Source organism: Siphateles boraxobius, unplaced genomic scaffold, assembly GCF_051911475.1.
Source record: "Siphateles boraxobius isolate OS27281-9 unplaced genomic scaffold, OSU_SipBor_1 24, whole genome shotgun sequence".
Lineage (NCBI taxonomy): Eukaryota > Metazoa > Chordata > Actinopteri > Cypriniformes > Leuciscidae > Siphateles > Siphateles boraxobius.
Window position 1 is genome coordinate 10,649,206 of NW_027508855.1, and position 23,295 is coordinate 10,672,500.

A 23,295-nucleotide genomic window follows, 5' to 3' on the forward strand; every position below is an offset into this window, starting at 1 on the left:
GAAGTAATTATACCTTTTCTGATAATTATTGATCTAGAGAGTCCAGATAATTGTACTGCACTGGTTTTAAACATTAGGATATGAAAATTATACGATCATAGATGGAAAAGACCATTTACAGCCAATAAAGGCAATTTACCATAGGAAATACATGGGTTTAAAGCTTTTCAACAGTTATAGCGCCACCTATTGTCCGATCTCCATGAAACGTTTCATGCTTCTTCACCATGGTATGACACATATGCTCATCAATTTTTGTGAAGTTCTGAGTTTTTATTTATGATTTATAGGCTTTTGGGTGCATTTTGTCACGCTCCTTTTCTAAATAACCCTTTAATACCATAAGAAAAATAAAAAGTTCAACTTTTTTTCAATGATTATTGATCTAGAGAGTCCAGAGAATTGTCCTAGACTGGTCTGGTTCCGATCGGGCGAAAAACCTAGGACTAGTTCGCAAAAGTAGGTTTTTAACATATTCATGAATATTTAATGAACGGTTTGATTGACAGCAATGATTCTAGAGGCAAAGTTGTTCATCATGAGGAGATCTATCGAATGATATGCATTTTGTGGGGATGTGTGCAACACCACGTGATTACAGAGCCGTAAAACTCGTTAGCGCCAACTAGTGGCCGATTTCTTTCAAAACTCTTACAGACCTCTTGGGCCATGAGTCGAACATGCCCATTGAGTTTCGTTCCGATTGGCCTCCGTTAACCTCGTCTCACAGGTGCTCAAAATTCATTGGCCGATGGCGGCCATGTTTTTTTAGATACGCCAATATCCTTTTACACATACATGGGGCCTTGGACCAAGACACTGCATACCAATTTTCAGGTCAATCGGACTAACGGTCAGGTGGCCACACCCCCTTTTATGTTTTTTTAATGTTATAGCGCCACCTAGTGTTAGATCGACGCGGTTTTTTTACTGTGACCCCAGACTGTCCTCATACACATGTGTGTCAAGTTTGGTGAAGATATCTCATTTACTTCTCGAGTTATAGCCATTATAGTAAAATAGGCTCCTCCCACAACGTTCATTTTGCGCCCCCTAGCAACCGGATATAGAAAATTCTACTTTTTTTCAATAATTATTGATAGTCAGACTCCAGAGAACATTTCTACACTGGTTTGGTTCCGATCGGGCAAAAAACCAGGGACTAGTTCGCAAAAATCGTTTTTTAACAAAATTCAAAATGGCGGAAAATCTATCATGGCGGAAATGAAATCGGAGATATACGTTTTTTAAGTTAAGAGTCCAGCTTTCCAATGATATAAGACACTTGAGTCTACGCCTTACGGTTTAGGAGTTATGAGCAGTTACGCGCAATTGATTGCTGTAGCGCCACCTATAGGCCAATCGGGGTCATACTCTCTGAACCTCTCCTCGATTTTTGTACTACCATCTGACAAAGTTTCAGAGCTCCAGCACTTACGGTTTGGTCTGCACGATGCGTTTTAGGGGAAAATAATAATAATAATAATAATAATAATAAAAATCAGTACAATTACAATAGGTTTTCAGCACTTCGTGCTTGAACACCTAAAAAAGTTCTTTGAATAAAAATATTTACACATTTTCTACATCATGGAAGGAGGGATAAATAAATAAAAAGTTTTTTACACAAATTTGCCTTGCGCTGAAAGAGATGTAAGAGCAAATGATCAAACAAATACATTAATTTATGGGAAATGTAAGCCACCATATCCAGCATTTAGTGTCAAACTGGGCAGTGTGTACTGTGTGATAGTTTAAATTAGTCTAAACTTGCCATCGTTAGTTATTTACAGATATATAATAATTTATTATTTATGAATTCCTTGATGAATAAAAATCATTTATTTGAACTAGAAAACTTTTATTACAAATTTTGATCATTTTAATGTGTCCTTAATGAATACAAGTATTAATTTATTTTTAAAAAAAATCTTACTGTACCTAAACTTTTGAATGATAGTTTATATATTTAATATTTCTTTATTTAATAAAATAAATGTGTATATTAAATATTTATTTCTGGAAAATCAAAAAATCACAAATCAAAGTAACTATTGCAAAAATGAAAATAGAAAATGAATTAAGTTTGACCTCCAGAGGTTGACATTGAACACTTTCTGAAGGTTAAGCACTACCCTTTTTTATATAGACCTTTAAAAAAAATAAAAGAATGCGTATCGTACCCCATTCATGGAAAGTGCCTGTTTTCGTAATTCACTCTTTCCCAACCAATGAATCATTTTCACCATTCATACCTTTTCCATTTTCCATCTGTTCTCAATTGTCTGTGTTCATCATTTGGGCTCTGTCCCATCGGGGGCCACGCTCTGTTTGGGTCCCGATCTGTCTCTTTCCCAACCAGTGGACCATGTGAGCAGAGGGAGAGTGTCCGCAGACTTAGACACAGTCTGGGTTGTTTCAGCACACTGGTGCCCTGGGCAGACAAGCCCCCGTCTCCCATGCAGTCCCTCGGCCTCAGAGCTCCCCACCCAGCCAACCCCAACAACCCTGCCTCCTGGTACTCTGGCCTCTGTCCCTGCCTCACAGGCACAGTGTCTACCTCTATCTCTCTCTTCAGAACTCACCCACTAATCTGAACATGAATGCAATACGCATGATTACTAGTATGTCTACGGTAATGCCAAAGGCCTGTATCAGTTTGCATTGTCTTCTGAACGTCACCTTTATTTGCAGGAACTCATGTCAGTGCACTTGGTTCTCTTTTAGGAAAAGGCTTTGTACTGACATCCATCTAACTTTTGATCTTTCTGTTTTGCACTGGTTTGAATTTTATTGTAAAATAAGCTGTGTGATTTTTAAGATATTTCTCAATGTTGATGAAGAAAGCCAAACAGTTATTTTGAAGTAGCTTTTTTTTAAAAAAAAGAAAAATTATGATGTAACTACATTACATTGAAAATGTCTGCATCTTGTCTGCTGCACAACTAAAAAAAAATGCATGTTTTTCTTTTTGGTGGATTAATGCACAGAAATTTTGAATAAAAATGCATTTATAAATAAATTAAAGCCAAGCATATTCCATATATTTGTTAAATATATCTCTAAATGTCTGTAATATCTCAGTGATATTATTCAACAAAAGCTATTAAAAGACAAAAAGAAAATATTTTTTATGTCAGTATAAATGTCCAGCTTTAAATCTTTTACCGACTGCTCAGTGGTTAGCTTGATTTTTCACTCTCCAACTTCTGATGGTTCTTATTTTGAGATTTTAATACAGTATCTATCATTTTCTCCTCCAATAGCTTTATACCCTGCGCAGAAAGAATACATGTGGCTGTGAATGAGATGGCTGCCCTCTTCCCCAAGGTGTGCAGTTTCTCCCCACACTTCATAAATGCTATAAAAAAAGCTATAGACAGTCAAGTAAAATGTATATGTACAGTGCTTTTCACAATACATATTGCTTCAAAGGAGCTTTACAGAAAATCATGATGCTAATGTTTATAACGTAATTATAGTATTCATTGTTTATAATATTTATATATAAATAATCGTAACATTATTTATTATTTAAATAATATGTTTATTTTAATTATATGTATTATTCACTGAAAATATTTGTATATATTTAAGTATCTTCATGCCTTATTGTTGCATTCATCTGATTAGAGCTGGGTGATATAGTTAATATAATTTTGTGACAATACAAGTAATCAAGAAGTTGAGATTTGCTATACAGTATACAGTATATCGCCCTGTGCAAGTATATTGTATGTATGTGAATAAAGTTGGACATACTTTTACATACTTATGAATATATATATATATAAAGAGCTGGGCAATAATATACTGTAGTTAAATTTTGTGATCAGGCAGCTGAGATTTGCTATATAGTATATATTACTTTACATGAGTATACTGTACGTATGTATTCAGGTAAAGTAGAACGTACTTTATATCTAGCTTTTAATATATCGTACATTTAGGATGTTTGTTAGAATTGTATTTGGATGTACAGTGGCCACAAAAAGTATTTGGACACTGTAGGTCACATTTTTGATAATGTTATAGTTATATGGTAACACTTTACAGGAAGGTCCCATTAGTTATTGTTAATTAATGCATTAACTAACATTAACAATGAGCTCAAGTTCATAAAATAATATTAACAGATCTGATTTTAATAATATATATTAGAAAATGTTGAAATTAACATTAAGATGAATAAATGCTAGTATTTTTCATTGTTAGGTCATGTTAATTATTGCAGTAAAATAATGTTAACAAATGGAACCTTATTGTAAAGTGTTTCCAGTATTATTAATATTATATAAATAATATGTCTATTTTAATTTGATATATTATTCACTATAAAATATAATGCCTCGCACACCCAAATCTTAATGTGTGTGTGCGTCGGATAGACGTTCAGTTCAACTAAAAGAATAGTAGAAATCCCACACACCGCTCAGACTTGCTTGATAACTATTACTTTTTTATTTGATATTTTGATATTTGATATTTAGACTATTTTATAGTGGTTCAAGACTTGGCTATGTATTTTATGCGTATTTCTCTCTGTATTTTCACCTTTGTCCACAGAGACCACGCTCTGAGACAGCAAGGAGCTCTTTGCGCTTATTAACATCCAGTGCAACCCGACTGCAGAACGAGTGTAAGAAAGCGTCTCCTCTGGACAGCAGCGCCGCAGTGGACGTGCAGTTGGTCACCCAGCAAGTCATCCAGTGCGCTTATGACATCGCCAAGGCCGCTAAGCAACTTGTTACCATAACCACCAAAGAGAACAACAACTGATCCTGCTTCCACCCATTTCCACCTGTAATGCAACCCTGATGGTTTTCTCAGTGCTATTTTAGTAGTCATTTTTAGGTATGTCCGCTGAGATTTTTTTGTAATCTAAACTGTATTTGCATGTTTTTATTTCTAATTTAAAGTGTCTGTTTGGCTTGAAGCCATAAGATAAAGCCTGAAATGCTCTCAAGGGTTGTGTATGGACATGTGTTAAACCGTGAAATTGTATTTGACTAGATGTTGTGAGCAGAAATGAGCAGCCAGTCACTAAATATTCAGTAAATGCCTGACTCTTTGCACTATACTGAAAACATAAGTTCTTTTACCTTTTTATAATCAAACATTCAGTCCATAATTTGTGGATGTCTTTGTTGTTTTTGAATTGCGTTCAAATTAAGCTTTTTTTTTCAATGATAATCTCAGTGAAATCTATAATATATACCGGTATATAAAAAAAAACATTGTAGTAATCTATCTGTACAAAACATTCAGGTAGTGTGGTCAGGTAGGCCATGTTTAGGTACAGATACTATAAACTTGAAAGTGTAAAGATGTCATGTTAAAGATCAGATTCCATTCATGTCAGAGGTTAAATGGATACGCCAGGTGGCTATAATTAAAACATATTTTCCATGACAGTATAAATGTCCAGCTTTAAAGCTTTATCCACCTATTGCCCTGTGATAAGCTTTATTTTTCACTCTCCAAACTATGATAAACGCCAGGTAGTTATAACTCAGATTTATAGGGTGTATTGAAGAAAAATATATTATGAAAAGTTATTTAACCCTAGTTTAATCAGATTTCAGCAACGATTTGGAGGTTACAGTACAGTATTTAATTACAACTTATTGTTTTCAATACATTCACAGTAGATGAGAATATGAGGATAAAATAATCTCCTCCTGCAGATTGATGCTGTTTTTGTGATACTTTAGATGCATTTCAGTTTTCTTTTAGATAGTTCTCCATATCGTACATTCACTTCAGTGTTTAGGCAGCTCTTTTTTTATTTCCTCTCTACTAGGTATTTTGATCTAGCCTGATCAGGTTAGACTTAGCAAACCGTTGTGCAGTGGACTGGTTGCTCAGTGTTATTAGATATAAGAGTCAGTGACTTACAGCCCAGTGTTAAAGTCCCTTTGTTTGAGTGTTTGCTGTTATTCAGATGAACTGGTCTTCCACTCATTAATTAATATTATTGTTATGCCTGTGGTTAAAAACAAAAATGTTCTTTATTTTTTAAATAAACTTAATTTATAATTTTGGCTTTAATTGTTGCTCCAGAGTTTTTGTTCAAATCTGAAAGTGAGCCAATATGAATAAAGGGGGCAGTCGTCGCCTATGGGCTATATGCTGAACCACACATCCGCTTGTCAGAAAAATAAAGCAGCCCAAAAAAAATTCCAACCGTCTCCATTGACTTTGTATTGTGTGAAGCTGCATCCTTGTCATTTCATGCTTAACAAAAAACAAAACTGTCTCAAAGCTGCTATGTGACAGGGTGTACAGCAAACAAGCTAAACAACCCAGAAATAAGTTTTTATAAGCTGTCGACTTCAAAAAACAAGCGTTTAAGGACGCAAAAGTGGATGAGAACTACGCCCACTGGCGGGGAACGTAATCCGCGACAGGGATCGTTTAGTTTACAGAAATATAATATATATGTCCGGTGGACATGGTTTTCAGAGTATGAAAGATTTTTTTCGTAAAAAGTAATGTAATTAGTTACTTTTTAAAGGAATAACGCAATATTGTAACATTCCTTTTAAACACTGATCCCCAACACTGATTATAATAGAAGCAATTCTACTCATCATAACTTCTTGCACACATTGCTATCTAGTTAAAAGTCTTCAAAATATATGAATGCGGTGGACAATGGATAACATTTTCTTTATTGAAAACCTTGTCAGCATTGAAATTCACCTATACAAAACAATCTACATATAAAAACAGCCCTACATGCAAACCTCAGGACTAGTGTAAAGTTCTCAAATTTTGAATTGGAGAACTTACCTAAACAACTATTGATGGAAGCCATAATCTAAATCAAAAACAATTTATGGGCCATATATTAAAATAATCTCTGAGGGGAAAACTGGCTCTTGTTAATTCACAAAGTGTCCGAGATCAGCATGGACATAAATATCCACGAAAATGCATCCAAGCATCTGATGTGGGGATGTGGCACAAATATTCTTCCTGTAAAATCGCTCTCATGTCCATGCTGACCGGGGTCTGCTGTGAATCTGCCATGATGAAAAAAATGAATCAGTTAGTAGCCTACATTTCAAAGCACTTGTCATATAAACGCTAACACTTGAATCTCCACTCACTCTCTGCTGGTAGCCCTGTCGATTCATTCTCTCTGTCTCAAGACGAAGCTCCTCCTCCTGCAGCCTAAGCTCCTCCCTCTCTTGTACTTCTTCCTGTTCTTGTCTTTGCTGCTCCTCCCACTGTTCCTTGCGCCTCTGCGCCACCTGTTGGACGAACACATCTATTGAAGACATCTATAACTCGTATACTAGAGTAAGTGTAGTGCTACTATTCACACACCTGTGCATTGATCTCCTGCATGCGAGATGTGCGGGATCCCTCCTGCTGCTCCCTCTCCTGGCGTAGAGTGAATCTCTCTTGCTCCAGCTGTTGGATGAGCTCCTCTCTCCTCTTCAGAGACTCCTCCCTTGCCAGCCTGTTCTCCTGCATTCGTTCATCCAGCTGCTGCTGACGTCCTATCAGGACCTACCAAACATAGTTTAAAAACATTTAACATCCAACACACACTAACTGTCAATTATTTAACTACACTTCTTAAAAATGAACTACATTATCATTATAAAACGGTATAATTCTACTTCAAAATACAATTTAAAGGTTTTATACACTGCAAAAATAATTATTGTATTCATTCGAACAGACAGTGGCCCATAAAGTAAGTTGTGATTTCTTAGGAAATAAATAAACAGACCATTCACCTTTAAAGTGGCAATCATACATTTCATAACATTTATTTATTATAATATCAAACAGAATTTAATTTTTTCCTAGTAATACTAGCTTTTTTTGAACGGTAGTATACAGCATATTAGTATATACTGTAAGAATGATTTCTGAAGAATCATGTGACACTGAAGACTGGAATAATGGTCATCACAGGGAAAAATGCCATTTTAAAAATATTAAAATAGAAACCAGTTATTTTAAATTCTAATAATATTTCTTAATATTACAGTTTTTACTATATTTTGGATCAAATAAATGCAGCCTTGGTGAGCATAAGAGACATTAAAATCATAAAACATTAAAATCTTACTGAAGTTTTTCACCAATATTTGATGTTTTTTGACTATGTTCCACCCTCTCCAACTTTTAAAATTAAATAGGCTGTTTTTTGCTGCTGTTCCTTTAAGATATCTAAGTAAACATCCTCTTCGCATTTGAAATGAGATCCAGCACTTACTTACAAACTTAGGGTTTGAAAGTCATAAATTAATGCATTATCTATATGATGTTGGCAAATTCAGAATGAGTCTGGAGAAGATGTTTCTCAAAGTTACTATTTGTATACTTCTTTTACATCTTAAAAGACTGAGGACTGTTTAATTCCTCATTATATGACCCATTAAAAAAAATATTCACATGAAGTATGTAAGCAAAGAGCACTGTTTAGGTGGGTTTAATAAAACAAAACCAACGTTCGAGCATGTTACTGCTAATCTATTGGCCGTCAGCCTCGTCTCACCTCCCGCATCAGTCTCTCTCTGGCTCTCCTCTCTTTCTCCCACTCTGCCTCTCTCTTCTCCCAAACACGCTGAGCTTCCTCCCTGCAGGCAGCAAACAAAAACAGAGCATGAGTCTGACTTACAGGTACAAACGCATCTTTAAGTTCTTAAAAAACCCTCCTGACTGTGCTTACCGATATAAAATATCAAACTCTGCCTCCCTCTCCCTCTCCAGCTGGAGCTGCTCCTCTATGACTCTCTTCATCCAGGCGGCGTCAGCGACAGCTCTCTCTTTCCTGGCTTTCTCCAGACTCTGCTCCTCCACCTCTCCCTCCAGCAGTGCTGCCAGGATCTTGCGGTCTGCCTCCTGGTGGACAGGAAAGTTATTACAGTTACGCGGGCAAGACAAACTATGTTGAGTTCTGGGGTAAAAACATCAGTTTCTGCTGTAACATACCAGTTCCTCCTGCACCTGCTGTGCTCTCCTTTTCAGCTGAGCACGATACTGACGAGTCAGGAAATGCCTGTGGAAGCAGAGAACTACTAATTTAGTATTATGTATATACTATAGAGTGCAACAATCGGGTTCCAGAAGTAAAAACTCCATTCATTTTCTTCATAGGGAACAACTTATATAGCTTTAAAGGCAGACCTACTGTGAGCAACGAAGTTGTTAATGAATGCTACTTGCTTCTGCTGAAGCCATCAGCCCTCATTATTTCAGCTCATTTTTTAAAATAATCGTGTTTAACAGCGGAATTCCTAGTGAAAAACTACATGTCCCATGATGCAGTACACAAAATTACACCAATGAGAGTCGAAAAAAGCAACACATGCCATAGTAGCTCTTTAGCTCCGCCCACTCCTATAAAGCACTGCATATGACATAATCGAGTCAATCCCTCTACACTCTTAAAATACTTAAAGGACAAGTTCGGTATTTTACACTTAAAGCCCTGTTTTAAGATTGTTTTGATCTTAAAACCTTTAAAAAAATTTTAAAGTTTAACCTTAAATTCTTTGAAGAACGGTTAAGATTGAAATTTGGACAAATGCTGGTGTCCCGAGAATTTTCGGTTTCTGTGTTAGCAACCCCCAACCTCCACAATGGTTTCATAGGGGCACTGGAAGAATCATTCATAAAACATAAAACAGCATCTTTTGCAGCAATTTTTGTGTGAGCATATCAGTGAACACCCCAGACCGCTCGGTGAGTTTCACGTCTTTGTAAACTAAAGTTTAATGCGTTTTATGAATGATTCTTCCAGTGCCCCTATGAAACCATTGTGGAGGTGCGGGGGTGCTAACACAGAAACCGAAAATTCTCGGGACAGCAGCATTTGTCCAAAATTCTATCTTAACCGTTCTATTTCATCAGAAATGATATTAAAACAGGGCTTTAAGTGTAAAATACCGAACTTGTCCTTTAAATGTTGTATGTACATGCATTTTTTTGTAATTAACTTCAAATAATGTAATGTGATTTACCTCAAAGCTGATTTGCTTGGTTTATGGCTTACACAGTAATTCTTTAAAATATACTTTTTTAAAGTCCCCCTGTGGTGTAAATCAAGCTTTTAATGTTGTATATATGTCTATGTGGTGTTTTTAATATGCTTTAAGACAAACCATGTATAAATTCATAGGTCAACACCATTGCTGAGTATTTTCTCAAAAACAAGGTTTGAAATCGCTGGTGTTTCTGAGGTCACAAACTACCTTGTAACCAATCACGTGAATGAGTGAATCTCTGAGCTGGAGTGAGTGAGTGGAGGCGGGGCATATTCGCATATATTTGCATATTCGATCCGCGTATATTAAATGAAGCAAGGATGTGAAGTTATATTCAAGCTATATTAAGGCATGTTATATTAAATATGTAATTTTGGTGATCAAAGATGAGTTTTAAGGAATAAAATTCTTGACTACAGGAGGACTTTTATTGGAAAAAAATACTTCCAGAACCAATGCCGCTTAAAGGGTAACTAAACCCCTGGTCAAAGCCTGACTCCACCCACTGGCAATATTTGAAAAATGCTGGAAAAGTGGGCAGAGCCCAGCGGAGATAGAGGCGACGAACCGAGGGCGGGGCTGAGCGGGCAAGTGCACCTGAGACCCGCAGTGACAGCTGCTGTCAAACTAGCTAAAATGGAGTGACGCAAGTAGCTTTGCAACAGAGCGGTCATTTGAAGTCGAGAACTTTTCTCCCCCACCTTCACCTGAAGGGGAGGAGGGTGAATTGTCTGTGGACACCAGCTCAAACTCCGGTCTTAACTCCCGCATCGCGATCGGCATCCGATTATTCTTATATTCAGTAATTTTGAGGTAATTTTTTCCAGGATTATTATTACTATTACGTTCATTATATTTTGCTGCTATGTGAAAAAAATAATCAGCAAATCGCGCCGGCGCGTTTGTCGACACCAGAGGATTAATTAACTTTAGCCTAATAAGAAGGAACATAAATTGTGATTAAAAATATATGCTCACTCACATCATGACGCCGCTGCGGTGGTGGAGTTCATGCAGGAACAGCAGCGTTTGGCAGCGCGAGCTGTGTGGAGAAACCCATTTCCACCTCCATTGCGTTGGAGAAGCAATCCCACGTAAAATGCAGGTTGCACACTGGAGCGATATGCGAGATTAACTACCTAGGCTACACGAAATAATATAAATAACTATATAAATGCTATGCTAACTATATGCTAATATATATATCTATCCGTTTTCAATACTCGTAATTCCAACTCCTGACTCGCTACAGTAGTTTTGACGGAAACAGATGGTTTTATACCAGGGGCTGCCAAGGGCGTGGTGAGGGTGGGATGAGCTCGCACCAAGGGCGTGACAGAGTGACGTCAGAGAGTATTCTACGTCAGAGAGTACCCCTACTGCAGGAGCTTTCCGTTTAACCTGAAGAGGGCAGCACTCAGACGTTTTTACACAATATATTTGAAAATTAAAACACTTTATACCCAAATATAAAAAAATTTACTCGAATCAATGAACAGCATTTATGAAGCTCCATTCTTACAGATAATTTACTAAAAAAAAGTTGTTTTAGTGTTTAGTTACTCTTTAAAAATGGAGTTGGCACTGTTGCACTCTATTATAGTTTTTATTAATATTTTGAATTAGCTTTTATATATTCAGTTTTGATTTTAATTTTAGTTTTGAGCCTTTGTATTTTCTATCTATCTATCTATCTATCTATCTATCTATCTATCTATCTATCTATCTATCTATCTATCTATCTATCTATCTATCTATCTATCTATTTTTTTTCCCAGTTTTGGTTTTATTTTAGGTAGTCATTTTAGTGCTTCGACTTATTCAGTTAGTTGTTAAACCAACATTTCCAATTTTTTTTTTGGTTAATCTTTTTCATCTAATATTTAATTATTTTTTCATTTTATTTAATTTCATATTTATTTAATTTAACAAAAAATGGTTTTAATAGTTGTATATTTAGTTTACAATAACAGCCGTTGCAGAAGAAATCCCTCAACATGTTTAAATATTTCACCCGAATTCAGTTTTCCGCCTGCTTTCCTCCATCCTCTTCCTCTCATCATCTAGCTTCTCAAGCTCCCAGCGTTGAGACATCAGAGCTTCCTGTTCTTGCTTAAGACGCTCAGCCTGGAACAAATAAAAGAAATGGAATGAATAAAAACTCAAATACACTTTAGCACCACTAACTAAACCTTAAATACATGGCATCTATAGGCTTTTATTTATTTAGGTTTTATTTTATTTTATTGAAAATAAACAAAAGTCAAATTTCTTAACATTAGTTAACTACATTTGTTAACATGAACTAACAATGAAAAATACTTCTAAAATCCCGTTTACAGTTAGAACGATAACTATAAAGATAAGAGTTATTTTACAGTCAAATGTACATAATATGTACAATAACTGGGTTATAACTACTAACCCTGAAACTGCCCCTAACTTTAACCCATTTAGTTACCTTATAGTAGTTTCTTGGGTAAGTACACTGTAAGAACTCTATAAGTACACATACTGTAAAATAAAGTGCAACCACAATAACCATATTAGCGTTGTCACAGTGGTGTTTGGGTTAGTTTGTTTTCATTTGGACTTGTATGCTTGTATTCACATGTCACCTTCACCGTCATTATTAGTCCAGTTGTATCACCTGTTTAGTTCATCATCATCATCATCATCTGTATTACCTGTGTTCTGTTAATCAGTGTCATCTGTGTTTGTATTTAAGTTCCGTCTGTTCAGTCAGTCTCAGTCTGATCTCAGTTATATTTAGTTTGTGTTGCTACCTGTTCTGCTGACCTGTTTAATTAAAGTAAACCTTCATTTTGGATGTATATCCTCGTCTCCGTCGGCCTTCCTGCAACCCACCGTGACAAGCGTTCACAGCAGACAATATTGTTCTGTTTATTCTAAGCGTTTAGTCTGCCGCTTTAAATGCTCAAGCTCTTTAAAGCAGGATAGATTTTGATTGGCTGTCAATGTTGGTATCAATCATCAGCTGATAAAAAATGGAAAAAGGGATTCCAATGATATCGTTTCTCTGTGCTGTTATGGTTACATAGTTGTGGTTTGGACTCCTTTTATATTTAGAAAGATTTTTAGAACAATATCTTTATCGTTATAGTTTTCGTCCTTGGTGTGAACAGGCCTTAAAGCATTTATTAATCTGTTCATGTTTATTTCAAAATTTGCCAATACATATATATATTTTTGAAATCAAAAGTTGTCTTCTAATGGATTTGTGATAAAATGAACAGTTTTTAAAGATTAATAAACTCTGTAACAAATGTATTGCTCATTGTTAGTTACTGTATTAAATAACTTTTAGTAATGGAATGGGACCTTATTGTAAACAAACAAATAATTATAAAAAAATGTATATAATGAATTTACTTGATTTTTATGGCCTTTGTTTTTTGTTACATGGTTGTTGTGACAGGCAAAACCTAATGCATTACACGTATAAGTCTATTCAACAGTAATTCCGTACTTCCTGGTCTCGTAGTTTGAGCTCCTCCATCTGTTTGCGGAGGTCTTCAGCTCGCTTCTTTTCCTCCCGTCTTCTCTTCTCCTCTTCTTCCTTCATTCTTTCCAGAGCCTCCCGTCTGGTTCTCTCATACTCATTCTCAAAACGCTGTTTCTCCACCTGAGTTCTCTCATCAGCCTGAGTGTTACAGAACAGAGTTACATTTTAATGTTAAACCAAAAAAGTCATTTTTTAGAACCATGAACTAGGACACAACTAATATTATTTGTACACATACTCAAGATGGTTCATGTTACGTGATGCTCAACTGATCAAGTCAAGTCAAGTCAAGTCACCTTTATTTATATAGCGCTTTTACAATACAAATTGTTTCAAAGCAGATTTACAGAGATAACAGGAAAGTAAAGTTGTAATAGTATGGTTAAATTCAAAATTAAATGTTAAATGTATGGAGGGAGTACCAATCCTGACTCCATCAGCATTCATGCATGAGCCGACATGGCAGCACTGGCATTTAACACTTCCTGTGAACGCCTAACCTGTTTTTTCTCCTGCTGTTGAAACTGCCACTGGCTCACAACGTGATCTTTGTGCAATCCTGACTCCACCTGTACGCACAAACATTTGAGACACGGAGATGTCTGATTAAATAATGCTCCAAAAGTGGTTGCGTGTGTTTGGATTCGGAACCAAATCCCGAGCTCAGAGTTACAGATCAGTCATGGAAGAAACATATCACATGCCCTATTAACTTACAGTCATGTCTGGTTCTTGATGAGTTTAATTCCTGGCAGAAATGTTCAGCATGGCATAACTTTGATTCCACAGAAAAAAAAAAATCTTTTTAAAAAAGGAAGAATTGTATTAACAGTAAGGAACTTTCAGTGGATGTAAACAGCCAGATAATACTTTGAGGGTTTAAAAGCAGGGAAAAAAACTCTTTCAGCACTTTTTTAATGGTTTTAAAAGAAGACTCTAAAGCTCAGCAGGGCTTCATTTATTTGATCAAACATACATTCAAAGGGTAATGCTTTGAAATATCATTTCAATTAAAAATAACTCTTTTATATTTGAATATATTTCAAAATGTAATTTACTCCTGTAATGGCAAAGTTGAATTTTCATGTCACATGATCCTTTAGAAATCATTTTAATATGCTGATTTGCTGCTCAAGAAGCATTTCTTATTATCAATGTTGAAAACATTTGTGCTGCTTAATATTTTGTGGTAACCTTTGAAATATATATAAATGTCTTTACTGTCACTACAATTTAAAGCATCCTTCCTGATTAAAATTGTTTAAGTTCTTTTTAAAAAGTCTTACCCAAACTTACAGTAGTGTATATAAAGTCTTACTTTAAAAAAGTGTTTCTTTTCTTCAAAAAGAACTTTCTTCATATACATTACTGATATATGACTGACCTTCCGCAGATCTGAGTTGTTTTGCTTCCAGTGTTCCCTCAGCAGCTCCTGTGCAAGCTGAAGAAAATAAAAATCACCAAATCAGATCAGACAATTTTCAAACGTGTAACATAACATAATTTTGTGACAAAACAATAAGCATCCATACATTTTTCCTCCTCTCTTCCCTGGCAGAACGGAGATCATCTGTTCTTTCCACTAGCTGTCTAGTCAGTGTGGCTCTATCTGGCACAACATTTCTGAGCTCTGCCTCCAACTGGTCTCTCTCCTGCTTGAGCATCGTCCTCAGACGCTCCCTGCGTTCCTCTAGTTTCCGCTGCTTTTCCTCCTTCATGCGCTCCCGCTGAAATGCTGACATACTAAAAGGCCAAGAAAAGAAGTTTGTAACTTTGCTATAGAAACATAAATCAAAGCCAGTTAATACCATTTTTGTTACAGTCTATGGTTAATACATATGTGATTTTTCATATTGTTCTATCTTTCACTGTATAAGTGAAACCAGGCAAACACAGTGATATGAGAAATATTACTGTGAATAACAAAATAACAAATTAAAAGTAATTATAAAAGTTTTAAAAGGCAGTTTCACAATTAAGTCATGCTCATTCAATTAAATTGTCTCCTGAATGACCCATATATTTACATGAATAACTTATTAGGTGTTACATACTCTGTACTAACACTCTAATGAGAGTTAGTAGACATGTAGGTGCAACGTTACTTATAATCAACAGAATGCGTTAAAGGGACCATCAAAATAAAGTGAAACTAAATTGTGAAGTAGTTATACCCTGTGTGACCAAAGTCAGTAAGTTTTAGTCTAATGCGATAACATTAAAATTTTCGGGAAAAAGAAAATCCTCTCCAGGTCAAAATGACTCGAACACAAAATAAGGGCAAAAGCGGATATAGCATAAGTCTGTAACATAACAAATGTAAAAGGCACTGTATATCATTTTGTACATTGATTGTTCTATTATCTACTGCATATTTATGTATAATGTTATTTTATGTTACTTATATGCTTATTATGTCTTCTTAGTCACACTTTATATTAGGGTATGTACTTACATTAAAAAAAAGATTGTTAGGTATAGCCTAATCTTTGGTGCAATGTACTTATTGTGTTCATGTATTTAAAAACACTTTCGCTGCTATTGAGGTGGGATACGTGTAAGGTTAGGGAAAGGTTAGGTTGTATGGGTAGGTATAAAGCTGGGTTAAGGTATGTTAAGGTGTAAGGGAAGGAGCATATATATATATATATATATATATATATATAATTTTGGTATTTCTTAAATATAACAATTACAATATAACAGCAACATGTATGTACACAATGCATAGCATAAAATGTTTAATTTAAATGTTAGTATTAGTTAAAGACGCCTAATATAAAGTGGAACCGTTTTTGTTGTTGTTATTGAAGCCTCTGTTCAGTAACTACCGAAATCTTCGCCTTAATGTCTTGATGCTTTTGAAAAGCTCCAAACTGACCGATCCCAGAACGAACCATGATGTGTGGGCTGAAGTGTTTTCTCAAATATAAACTTTACGCACACAAGATAAAGGAAGGAATAATGTAAGTAATTCACCATCAGTACCTGCGCTGGAAGGACTGCCGTGAGCTCCATTGGGACTGTTTGCTGCTTCGGACCTCCTGCTCTCTGAAGTACTGCGAGTGCAGCTCCCACTGCTGCCTCCAGCGAGCCTCCTGCTCCCGCTGCCGCACCAACTGCCTCTCCAGAGCCCGCACTCGACCCGGCCAGTGCGCTGAAAGCGTCGGTAAAGCCATGGATCATCTGATGCTCAAACGAGTTTCGTTATCAAGCTTTATTTATAACTCGACCTTTATGATAGACCTTGACCTACAATCATTCCAGCAGGCACTTTTTAATCCATAAAATGCTGTAACGTTAATTATAAAAACATGCTAATTGCATTTGAGGCTTATTATAATCGCCGTTATATCCGTTAGATAAATCCCGTTCAAAGCATTGCATTTACCGCACTGACGCGTGTATTTTTGGTGCTCTTCTAATTTAAATGAACAATATGAAAACAATGATGTAGTAAAGAGGAAAGCCGTTAACGACAGCGGGCGCGTAAACAAATAACCAGAGGGGAAGCGTTCTACTTGGTTACTGCGCTACTTCCTGGTTACTTACGGCGAGTAGCGAGGCACAAACCAGTTTGACAGAGCGAAGCGATTTTTTTGTGGATTTTTTTAAAGTAGGCTACTTTAATTTATTGCAGATAAATAGTGGAATATGATATCAAGTTTTCAGTAACTCTTTTATAAAATAGTATAAAGTAAATATTGTTTCTTGATGAATCTAAAAAAATAAGCTTAAAAGGAAATGCAGGCATGTTTACTCTTTTTACCAGGTCTTTGCAGAAAAAGAATGTCAGCGTGATTAATTTAAATAATTGTAAAATTGCTAATATAGGCTATAGTTGTCAAAGCCCATTTACAATCTTATAAACAATTTAGGCTGTTTTAACCAAAAATAGCTATTGAATGATACTAAATGTTTGTATTCTTACAATTTAATCATCCATTGGCCATTTTAAAATGCGTCAAAAACAATAAAAAAATATTAAAAGACTTATTGAGTGCAGCAGTGCCCACCCACTTTTTCAGCGCTGTTGGTTCTTGAAGTATTTTTTCATTAACGTGTAATAAGCCATGAACCAAATCATCCAGCTATAATGTGAATCATAACATTACAAACTTTTATTTGAAGCAAAAAAAGTATTTAAAAATTGGACGAAATTACAGCAAGACTGTGTACTTGACGGCATAACAGCATAAAAACGATGTAGAAATATAATTAAAATCTAGATTTTTATACAGAATTTATTGCGAAATATGCATGTTGCATATTTGTAAATATTGACTTGTATGACGCAGTGCTTCATGGGAGTGGGTAGGGCTAAAGTGACCTTTTGGTGCATTTAGTTTGTTTCGACTCTCTGATTGGTGGATTCTCTGTACAGCATCACGGTTAATGTAGTTTTTCAACACCAATTCTGATGTTAAACACGATTATTTTAAAACTAAGTTGAAATAATGCAGGCTGACAACTTCAACAGCAGCAAATGCTATCGATTAACAACCTAGCAGCTCACAGTAAGGCTGTCTTTAAACTGGTTTATAAGTTATCGTTAATAATAATCAATTTCCTTATGGAGAAAATGAATGGATTTTTTACTTTTGGAACCTGACTGTTGCACTCTATATAGTCCAGGCTTGCTGGCCCTTTAATACTATTCAGAAGTCTTATTTCATTTGATCTCCAGGGATATTTCAAGTGTGATCAAGACCTGCAGTGAAGGTGAAAGCAGTGTCTTAATACTCTATGAAAGATGAAATATTGATTAAAAATGAGCAGTCAGGTGAGGTGTGAGATAAAGCTGCAAATTTGATGCCAGTATTAATAAAGAGACAATGACATGACTTTCTGGGTCATTGTAGGTTAAGCCTACTAGTGCATGAATTAAACATTACATTGAATGTTTAATGGTGACCAGATAATCGTGTCTAATTGTCGTCAGAAACACTCCCCGCTTAAACCTCTAATGTCAGCAACAGGGTAAAGGACATTTTAATTATTAACTATAGGAAGCCCCTAAACTTTCAGCAAAGATTCTAACCTGAGCTGCTCTTTGATTATTTTCTATCCTTTAAATATTCCAAAATAAAGAAACATATACATTTTCTTTGAGGAGAAAAATACTTTTAGATGATTTAATGCCTGATCAGTTGTGTATTAAATGGCCAGCCGAAACGGAATCTGCCTAAAGCTAAGCCGCCTCAATAAGGGAAGTAACAAAATAAAAATAAAATGTGTTATATGTCACAATAACTTCAGAAGGAAAAAGGTGAACATTGAATATTACATATTTCCGTAACAGAAAAATATTTTTTTTATTTAATGTGCAGCAACATTTTTCCTGACTACATTGTAAAGTGTGGGCACTGAGGAGAATAAACTTTGACAGTTTAGGCCCCGCCCCTGTGGAATATGATTGATTCCTTCGCAGAGTCCCCGCCCACATGTTGAACGTTTCCGCGAGGAGTCTACATATATTTGCATAAAGGGGCGGTGCAGGGGGGCCGTCCAGCTGTGCAGTGCAGCTCTAGCAGAAGAACTGGAATAGTAAACGCTGTGTCTGTCTGTCCGGCGGTAGTTCCGGGTTCTGCCTTCATTTCTCCTGTCTTATTCTCGTCTTATGTTGTAGTCAAAAAAAGTATCTTTCGCCCACTTTTGGCAATCATGGCTCTTCTTATGGAGCACCAGTTCCGGCAACTTCCAGCCGACAAACAAGTGGAAACCCGGCCGTTTCTCGAGGCGGTGTCTCACCTTCCTCCTTTCTTCGGTAGGTTCTTCCGTCATCTCTCATTTGAGCTCAGATTTGAGCATGAACTCTGTGCTGTCATGAAACGGCCTGATGAGTTGGGTTTTAAAATGATATTTAAAATATTTTTAGACTTGACTTTCTCTTTTCTGTGTAACTCGTTCAGGTCGTAAAAAAAGTTATTTTAAAGTAGCTATTTCGATATGTTACGCAAAAATAGCTATTACAAAAATGCCTAATGTTTGTTTCCACATTCGTCCCTTTCTCAGCCATGGAAACAAAGTAACAATTAAATGCATGCATTTTGCCATATAGTGTCTTTACAGATTGAGAGTTTAAAAAAATATTCTATTACATAATTATACACGTGTTGTTACAAAAATCAATAGTCTGATGTCATCTGATTTTGCGGATATTCCAGTTCCTTGACAGGGGTGAGATTTTCCACTCCTGATCAAGATATGTGTTCTTCAGAAGCTGTTAGTACAGTCAGACAAAGCTGTCAAGCAGAAGCCATTGTTTGCTATTGAGGACTAATCTTTTTTTGGCTCAAATTTCTTTTCACAAAGAAGGCAACAAACCTATTGCATGCATAATTTAATCTACTGCCCTCGATTTTGGAAGTTGAGAAAATTGATTAGAATGGTGTTGAGTTGCCCTGCTCTATTCATTGGTGGAACTGAACAGCAGAACATCTTTGTTCATAGCCTCATTTGGTATTAATATGAAAAAAGCATTTGAAATGAATTTGCCACTTGAAACGCCAAGACTGAAGTGTTCACATCAGTGTTCAATGTACTCTTCTATTTTATCAAGCCATCACTAAAAGGGTCATTTTCTTGATGTAGGCTAGTTCTAATAGGAACTGGGAATGAAGGCAAAAGAATAAACTAAAATTCCCAGTGACAGCAAAGAACTCCAAAGGTCTGATATAAAATCTAATTTAAAATTTAAAATAAACTATTTTAGGATTTTGAAAAAAAACATGTACATCTTTTCTAGGTCACTAATTAAATTCACCATGTGCAAAAAAAAGTTAAGGTTTTGCACAAACTTGTGGTGTCCATTATGATAAATGCCATATTTTATTTAAAACTCTTTCATTCAAGTGATAATGATAATGATCAGTTTTATTAAATTAGAGAATACTAAATAGAATCATTTTATATGTTTTATGATTGTTCTTCAAGAAACTCCTGGTGGAGTCCGCAGGTAAATTGATCTGTGAACTATATGAAAGAATGATAAAGGCACTTAACCTCAGTAGATAGACTTTAGCAGCAGGCTGTGATTGGAGATCATATTTATGATCATGTGATGTCATAATGAAACACTGGTTGTTGTGATTGTCGCTAACTCCCACAGAAAGACAATCAAGCTTCCCAGCTCTTGTTTAGAGTTCACACTTTATCACAAAAAGCCCTGTGTGGAGTACAAACATAGAAAGAACAGGAGCGGCTGGCATTGTTAGACGTGTGAGGGTTTTTTTCTCTGTAATTAGAAGGCATTCATTCACAGTGAAAAATCTGAAGTGTAAGCAGTGTTTGAGCTTGTTGTGGAGTTCTCTGTAACCAGAGATGCTCCTTTTGCTATCAGTACAAAAAGCTGGTGTTGACTACGGACTTTCCAATGGGCTAAGTATGTTGATTTGAACCCTACACTGTTGAACATATCACTACTATCTTGGGAGCTACTATTCAGATGGAACTCTCACTCAGGACCATAGTGGGGTTATCCGGGGCCCCGGTGAAGGTTGTTGCCGTGGATCCCCTTTAAATCGCGTTCCGTGGCAGGGGCTTTGTCCCCTGGGAAATCCTCAGTTGAAATCTTGTACTGGGGCCAGGGAGAGGCTTATGGGGATTAGGGATGGGACGATTACCGGTTTCACTATAAACCACGATAAAATGTACCGACAGTTAGTAATATCATTTAAAATTCAATTATCATTAAAACCATGTTTGATTATCGCGATTTTAATAACTCACTATAAATCCTGTCCAGCCAGCAACAGTCTGATGCATGCGCGCAATGTTGGGGTTTTTCTTTTTATTCGAGAAGGAATGGCGGAAGGCGGTGACTGTGTTCGGGAGATTTTTCAGCCTTTTAAGAGGACCAAATCTGAGGTGTGGTCATATTTTGGCATTTACAAAAATCCTGAGGGAAACTTAATCGAGGATGGTCACTCTGTCTGCAGAACATGCTCAAAAAAAGTCGCTGTGATAGGGGTAAACACTTAAAATCTGCCGAGCCGTCCTGTGTGACCATCACCCACTGTTGTAGCGAACGCAAGGCAAGTTAACTTTAACCTCAATACTAAAACTACGTCTGGAAAGTAATTTGACACAAAATGTTGTTTTGAGTTGAAATATTTTATCTCACTCACTTGAAATAAACTTGAAGCTGTGATGCATGATGTGCGCTGAGTTATAATGCGTTGCTATTGACGACGGTCATTATAAGGAAGGAAATGCCACAGAATAGATTCTTGCTTTAAAGTGCATAGAGCTGCTTGTTTTATTTGTTGTTTGTTGATTCTCAAATATAAAACTTGTTAAAATGTTTTCAGAGTGAGCATCAGTTCTTTTTTAAAACTTTCATCTTGTTTTAACAAAACCGTGATAATATTGATAATCACGATAATTTCGGTCACTATAATCGTGATATGAAATTTTCATACCGTCCCATCCCTAATGGGGATGGGTCCCAGGGGCTGGGGGCCCCTAGAATCGTCCCCACTTTTCACCCCGCTAGCGATGGCCTTGCTCTCACTGCAGGAACATTCTGCTGTATATCACTTTCTAAGGCTTTTCTAGTTCTGGCATTTTGATTGTATTGGGCTTCGATCGTTGGGCTGTCATACATCTGTTTTCGTGATGGGGCACCAGTGGCAGTCCTGGCTTTCTTGATGCCATTTCTCATTTATCGCTGTCGGTCAATATTGTAATATATATTGATCGATATTAGATATTTAATTGTGCATGCTCATTTCCACTATTTTTACATTTTTGTTTACCTTTTTCGTCATTTAATTCTCACTAAAAGTTAATCTTTAAAAATTCTAATAATTTAATAACACTGTTAAGTGTAATCTTTAGCTGTGGTGTTTTTAAAGTTGTAATGTTGCACTGCCTAAATGCATTTCTAGCATTTAAACTGACTGATTTTAGTTTTTGTGTTTTATTTTCAATTGGTTTAGGCAAAATAGTAAAGAATATATGTATTAGTACTGTCAAATCAATTAATTGCGATTAATCACATCTAACATAAATATTTTTGTTTTTATACTATTTGTGTGTAATGTGTATTTATACACACGCACATATAGATAGATATATAATGATATATATATGCACATATAGTATGTAAACAAAATCTTTTATGCTGTATGCGATTAATCGCAATTAATCTATTTGACAGCACTAATATTAGTGGACTAATGGACTATATATAGAGTGCATTTATTGGTTATCAGCCATAACATGAATAACATGAAAATAATTATCAGCTTATCCAGTATCAGCCAAAATTTTAATATCGATGCATCCCTAGTTGAAGACTAGTAGTAAGCAAGTTTTTAATCCAAAACTATCAAACTAACTATACAGTAACTATACGACCTAACTAGTGTATGCAGCTTTTTTTTTTTTCAGAAGTTGCATTCAAAATGTACTTTGGTTATTTTGAATAGGCATGACACTTTTGTTGGTTTGTGTTGCCCAGCTGAAGAGCTGTAAATTTGAGGGGGCATGTTATGTTATGTTTGAATTAAGCAGTGCATACATGCAAAAAACCCAGTAAATCATAATCAAACATTTATTTTAAACAATACAAAATTGATCTAATCATATACAGTATTCATCGGTTGCAGTAATGGAAACATCAGTGATTCAGTGTGTTTCCACAGGTGTTTATTTCAATACCAGTCTTGCAAAGCATTTGGTCTCGATGTAATAATGGGTGGTACTGAAACTTTAATGAACCGCATGGGTGCTTTCAGAAATCTGTCATGC

The 23,295-nt window shown here is 35.9% G+C and overlaps 3 protein-coding genes across 21 annotated transcripts in view; 2 read left to right on the forward strand and 1 right to left on the reverse strand.

Moving 5' to 3' along the window:
- Window positions 1-6,051, forward strand: part of git2a (G protein-coupled receptor kinase interacting ArfGAP 2a) — a 31,226-nt gene extending 25,175 nt beyond the window's left edge. For 8 of the 19 annotated variants that reach the window (XR_013206871.1, XM_077241373.1, XM_077241377.1 and 5 more), the window contains 3 exons: window positions 2,363-2,518; window positions 3,267-3,330; window positions 4,567-6,051. Coding sequence is in view for 15 of the 19 variants with exons in the window: in XM_077241373.1 (XP_077097488.1) it covers window positions 2,363-2,518; window positions 3,267-3,330; window positions 4,567-4,779 (433 nt within the window). In the remaining 4 variants the exon portion in view is untranslated. Of the gene's footprint in view, window positions 1-2,362; window positions 2,548-3,266; window positions 3,331-4,566 lie in introns of all 19 variants that reach the window. The other 11 variants (XR_013206870.1, XR_013206872.1, XR_013206873.1 and 8 more) reach the window with 2 other exon arrangements.
- Window positions 6,052-6,653: 602 nt separating this feature from the next.
- Window positions 6,654-17,098, reverse strand: tchp (trichoplein, keratin filament binding). Its single transcript, XM_077241388.1, has 12 exons — window positions 16,528-17,098; window positions 15,072-15,282; window positions 14,924-14,980; window positions 14,040-14,108; window positions 13,504-13,677; window positions 12,028-12,140; window positions 8,959-9,025; window positions 8,696-8,868; window positions 8,522-8,603; window positions 7,336-7,521; window positions 7,116-7,259; window positions 6,654-7,028 (listed from the first exon to the last, which is right to left on the reverse strand). Exons 1-12 carry the CDS (start codon window positions 16,716-16,718, stop codon window positions 6,996-6,998), a joined length of 1,500 nt encoding a protein of 499 aa, XP_077097503.1. The 5' UTR covers window positions 16,719-17,098; the 3' UTR covers window positions 6,654-6,995.
- Window positions 17,099-19,027: 1,929 nt separating this feature from the next.
- Window positions 19,028-23,295, forward strand: part of gltpa (glycolipid transfer protein a) — a 9,670-nt gene continuing 5,402 nt past the window's right edge. The window contains exon 1 of the mRNA XM_077241390.1: window positions 19,028-19,306. Coding sequence (XP_077097505.1) covers window positions 19,204-19,306 — 103 coding nt within the window. The 5' untranslated portion in view covers window positions 19,028-19,203. The remainder of the gene's footprint in view (window positions 19,307-23,295) is intronic.